At 36.8% G+C, this 6,060-nt stretch overlaps 1 protein-coding gene across 1 annotated transcript in view; it reads right to left on the bottom strand.

Annotated features, from left to right (window-relative positions):
- Positions 1–6,060, bottom strand: part of NAF1 (nuclear assembly factor 1 ribonucleoprotein) — a 49,007-nt gene that overhangs the window by 9,539 nt on the left and 33,408 nt on the right. Inside the window, exon 7 of the mRNA XM_014535023.1 lies at positions 3,032–3,186. Coding sequence (XP_014390509.1) covers positions 3,032–3,186 — 155 coding nt within the window. The remainder of the gene's footprint in view (positions 1–3,031; positions 3,187–6,060) is intronic.

Genomic DNA, 6,060 nt, shown 5'->3' with positions numbered 1-6,060 from the left:
GGAGGCTGCTGGCACACACCTTGGAGGGCCTGGGGCCTGCAGGCAGCTCCTGCATTGAATGTCTGCCCCCTAGTGGTCAGTGAGCATCATAGCAACAGGTTGTTATGCCATTTGGTTGATTTGCATATTAGGCTTTTATTATATAGGACTAGAGGCCCAGTGCACTGGTAGGGTCGCTAGTGGCTGGTGGCGGCCGGCTGGGTACTCTCTCCCTTCCCCTGGCTGCCTGCCGCCGCCAGCCAGGGCCTCCCTCTTTTCCCCTGGCCACCTGACACCGGCCAGAGCCTCCCTCCCTTCTTCTGGCCACCTGCTGCCAGCCAGAGCCTCCTGCCCTTCCCCCAGCCGGCTCCACTCCCTGGTCGAACTCCTGGAAGAACTCTTGGTCGAGGGGACAATTTGCATACTAACACTTCTATTATATAGGATTAAAAAGTATTCGTCCCTCACTGCTTTAAACTAGATCTCAAAAATAAATGGGGTTCTTAAGAATTCATTAAAATCATTAATTCATTAATCTTAAATCCATAAAATTCAGTTGACAGATGTCAATCTGGCACAATATGGAAATCATTAAGTTTATTCTGAAATTTTGATTCAGAACTTTGACATTATATGTGAGGCATTAACAGTGATTTTTCCACCACTTAAAAAAAATTATCCTTGTACACCTATACATTTAACATAGCTCTAGTACTCCTTTTTTCCATATATGCCATCTCATGGCCCGTGGTGCCTTTAGTTTGGACTTTAATGACACTAATGGGAAAAGTGCCCCAAATAGTGCATTTAGTTTTGAAAATCAAAATCTACTAAAGAAAAGATCAAGCAACATTTGAAAAACCACTTTTCACAGAAAGTTCATGCGTAGGTAGCTAAGATTTAAACAGCCTTCCTAGAGGCAAGTTAGCTGGAGTGGAGCTGACCTTCTCTACCTCAAAGGCAAAGTATTCCACTGAGTTCCCATGACAGACACCAAAATGCAGTCTTGAACAGAACAGGCTCTGACCTCTCCTGAGGTCAAAGTGGTGCCTCTGCAGAGTAGGCCTAATTCCCCAACTCTTTAGTTTATTATTTCTTCCCAGGACAAAATTCTTGTTCTTACAAATAAAAAACAAAGACTGCTCCTATTACTCAAAATCTATTTTAATAAATATTTCAGAATTTTTTTTTAGTTTTATCTGTTTTAAGCTAAAGAATTTTATATGGCAAAAGAAAAATATATGGCATATCCACAGCAACACCCTAATATTCAAAGCAGAATGGAATACTAATTATTTAAGGCATGATTTTAAAATATATTACATAATCTTTACAACTTTGCTGTCTATTTAATTCACCTGTCTTAGCAGTTATTTAGAAAAATTAACTTTACACAGCCTGAAGAATAGGTTAGGTTTTGTAAAATGGTCCTTCAGATAATTATGTGGATTCTTAAACATAAGCTGAATTAATTATCAGGAACAAAATTTTCATTTCTGAAATAATGAATGAAATTCAGAGACTTGATTTAATATGTAAGTAGTATAGAGACTTTCTTATGCCTAGTACTTTTGTCATAGCACTAATACTATTCACTGCTTGAAGTTGCCTTTCTATTTCTTACAAAAACCATATCCCTGATGTTTCACCCATGAAAGAGACTTGTGTGTCAAACTGAGTGTAGTCTTTTTGGATTTAAGATCCCCACTCCCCCTCCCAATGTTTTGTGGCCTTTTCTTCCACTTCTAATTTGACAATATTTTTAGTAGCTCATATTCATTACAGCTTTATGAAGCATTCAACTAATTTTTATAGAAAAGGCTATTCTACTTGAACTATATGCCATTAGTTTACATAAAAATTAAATTAAATAATAATAAGTTTGAATGATATAAGCAGCTTTACAGCTAACACTTAGCAACACAATTAACACAGAAAAATACACAACCAGTGGGAGCATACATATGTGGAAATATTACTACCCACATACTATAGGCATCATTTAGCATAAGTTACAGACAAAATGGGAGTAATAAGTTATCACTTTAGTAAATTCTGTTTATCACCACTTGATACACAACTTTCCAGGGACACATTTTAGTGGTCTCTTCTGTAAGTTTACAATATACAGGCAACCTGAAATCTCATTTTCTTTTTTTCCTTGAGAATTACAAAGTTTCTTGAAAATTATGAAATAAGCCTAGAATTTAATCCAATAAAAATTTTATTTAAAATGGAAAAGAATTTTTTAAATGGTAATACTGATACTGAAGTAGCATGTATATATAAGAATGCATATAATGAAAAATGCAGTGAATTAGAATTCAGAAAGTTTATATGGCCCAAATATATTGCTACTAGTTGGAGCAAATCATTGTCAGCAAAATATATGAATGATCTCTAGCTGTAAAATTTGATAATTGTAGCTTTCAGATGTGTTATTAGGAAGATAAATGAACTAAAAAAGACAGATACTATTTAAAACTACCACTGCTGAGAATTATTCCTAAAATATAAATATTAGATTGAAGCATAGTAACCTCCATGTTGTATAAAAAACTGCTGTTTGAAATTCTCTGCTATTGTTAGATAGTCCCTTATTCTGTAAACTGTCATTTTTAGACAGTTTATTCTATAATAAAATAACTGTTTTAGTTTGAATAATAGAAAAAGATAAAAACTTAACTGTCTGACCTTGCAAGCTAGCCATCTAACGTAATGGACTAATACTGATAATAATTCCCATATTCTTATGCCAAATGTTTGTTATTTATGTATCCAAGATTACAAACTATCTGTAACAATAACTCACACAGAGCTCTTTGTAAAATCTGCAGACAAAGAAGCTCAAAAGGTATAAATATGGCTATTTCCTGTGTGACTTCGCCCAGAGATTTAGAAGAAATACCTCCCTCTGGGCCGTGTGCAATAAATGACTCCTAATTAATTGGGTCATTAAGGCATCTTGTATCTCACTAGCTGATTTACGATACAAGATAAGCAAACAACAACTAAAATACAGTTACTAGTGGTGGTGGGAAAAATTACTTACTGTTTTCCTGTGAATACATATTGGGTGAAGTCTTTCATTGATGGAGCAAAATACATAGTGTCCTTCATTTTAATACCTTTACTCTCAATGTGTTCTGAAGAATTAAACCGTAATACATAAAATGGATGTGCAACAGGTCCAAATATCTCAAATATCTGTAGAATAGAACACAAAGGCCTCCTTTAATATATAATGATTCAAAAAGCAATATTTAAAATGGAAAGCACTGATACTTGTTATAAAAGGTAATTTTGTCAATGTCAAAGGAATAAAATGATACAGTAAAATATTATAACCAGGATATTGACAATGATACAATCAAGATAAAGAACATTTCCAAAACAGGAAAAGATCCATGTTGCCTTTTTATAGTCACTCATTCTTTCCTCCCTCCCACCACCTCCTCAACTCCTGGCAGCCAGTAATCTGTCTAGTTTTCAATTAAAAATCACTCATGATAATGCAAGGGGTATATATATGATCCTACCCCAAACACTCACAGGAAAACTTGACTGTGTACACATAAGCAATTTAGCTAATCTGGAGTTATAAAAAAGGATTTAACAATATTTTTAAAAACTATCAGCTTCAAAGTATAGATTTTAGGGTGGCTAATACCTGAGAGGTAAACTGTGAAGAACTTCAGACAAAGCAAGGCTCAGACCAACCTACTTCATCTCAAAGTTCCATTAAACCTTGACTCTCTGCTCAGTCTTTCCACGTGACTTTGGATATTTTGTAACTTCCACACTATCTAACCAGAGATAGAAAAGGAAGGAATAGGCTGCAAGGGCAGTTTGAGAAACAGAACTTAGGACAGTAATTATAAGATATTTACTTTAAGCTAGGCAAGTAGCTTTCTTTGTATCTTAAATAACAGTATACATTCTGTAGAAATACTCATACAAAAATGTAACCTACCTAATGTTTTATACTTGCCCTGTCATTTCAGGTGGTATTCTAAGTGTTGTTCCACTTGGCTCTAGCATTTAATACTTGCCATCTCTTATTCAAAGCAGTACCTTTCTGCTAAAAGACCTCAAAGGATTCCTGTCCCATAAAGGGGTCACAGACACACACACTACTACCACATAGCACAGACATAGCAGAAGGCAGGTTGAGAAAAAACTGACAACAGAAAAGTAAAAGCATGTTCAGGTACCCAAATTCATTCCACTGCACAGGCTGGGCTTAGATGTTCTGTATGCAACATGAACAAAGTTCCTGCAGTTGGGGGCCTGCCTGAGTCAGCTGGCTGGACATGCACAGAAAGCACTCCAAGAGAGAGTAATAAGTTAATATTCTCCTCCCTTTCCACACACACCATGCTTACCCGTTAGCCTAAGAAGGACTAGTTAACTCCCAGTTTCTCTGGGAAATAAGAAACATATCAAGGAATTTCCAGGCCCCCAGAACAATGCCGGAAAGCTGTGCCTGTGGCAGGGTCAAGATCTGCATGCTGCAGCTCAGAGAACAGACTTCAGAGTGTTTTCAGCTGATGCAGCTTTTCACTAAACTACCAAAAGGGGAAAGAGGGAGATGAACCTCCACAGTCATCCAGAATTGTGTCTATCAATCACTGTATACTATTTGACTTCCAATTAATAAAAATGAAGAAAGTATAAAAATAAAAAATGAAGGAACAGTATTGTACTTCTTTGACTAAGTCAAATAATTATTTCAATCACCATGTATATTACACAAGTTACTGAGGGAGGAAAACAATACTCTATCAGTATAATATGGAGACTTCCAAAATATTATCACATGTTACCAAGCAAGCCAATAATAAAAATATTATTTCTAAAAAGATCAGTAAAAAAAAAATTTTAGAATATAATAGAAGTAATCCTGTTATTTGCAGATTTTTAATATTTCCTACAAATTTTGTGTTTATTATACTATGTTAGTAAAGTTTTGGTAATATTATTATATTTAAAATCTTTTTTCTTGAAATATTAATGTTTATTGCATGTAAAATTATTATACTTAAAATCGTTTTTATTGAAAAAATTCAGTAAAAATTCCTATCCAATGATATTTGACAGAAAAATAGATTTCATGGTTCTGGTTTATTAAAACGTAAAACAAAAACAAAACCTACTCTAACACTGAAAACTAAATGCAAAACAAATAACCAACAAATTCATATTATAAAGGAATAATACATGGCACAGGTTGACCTTTATTTAAAAATCCTCTGATATTAAAGAACTAAATATTAAAAGTGGAATTTCATTCATTATTTATCAAAATAAGTTAATCATTATTAAATAAGTAGAGGCCCAGTGCACGAAATTCATGCATGAGTAGGGTCCCTAGCCACCCGGCCCATCCCCCACACCCCCGCCCGGCCCCTCCTACTGGCCCCTGGTCCTTTGTCTGCCGCCACTCCCACGTGCTGACGGTGCCAGCCCCACTTGCACCCGCTGACAGCATGGAGCGATTGGGGAGCAGGGGGAGGTGGAGAAGCCCTGAGGGGCGATCAGGGCCAGTGTTGGCAGCAGGTGTGAGCGCCGGGCGAGACCATGGTGCGCAGGAGCAAAGAATTTTTAGTAACCACCAGAGGCTCGCCCCGATGACAGCCACCGGTGCCCCTCCTTGATCTGCAGCCCCGCTCACCTGCTCCACCATCCCGCTGTGGCTAATGCCCGCCATGTTCCATCCTCTGCTGCCTGCTGCCGCCATGTTCCATGCATGCCCCCTGGTGGTCAGCGCACATCACAGCAACCGGTTTGGTTGTTCCGCAGTTCGGTCTATTTGCATATTAGCCTTTTATTATAAAGGATGTTTCCATTGTTGGTACTGGGACTGAGGACAGCAAAGTAAAAGCAGAGCTTTTAAAAAATATTAAATTTATTGTGGTGACATTCCATGATACATCATCTATATATTACATTGTGTGTTTACCACCCAAAATCAAATCTCCTGTCACCATATATTTGATCCCCTTTACCCTTTACTACCCCTTCCCTTCCTTCTGGCAACCTTTATACTGTTGTCTGTGTCTGTGAGTTTTTGTTTGTTTG

Source organism: Myotis brandtii, unplaced genomic scaffold (assembly GCF_000412655.1).
Source record: "Myotis brandtii unplaced genomic scaffold, ASM41265v1 scaffold136, whole genome shotgun sequence".
Lineage (NCBI taxonomy): Eukaryota > Metazoa > Chordata > Mammalia > Chiroptera > Vespertilionidae > Myotis > Myotis brandtii.
This window is presented reverse-complemented; position numbering and strand designations above follow the sequence as displayed.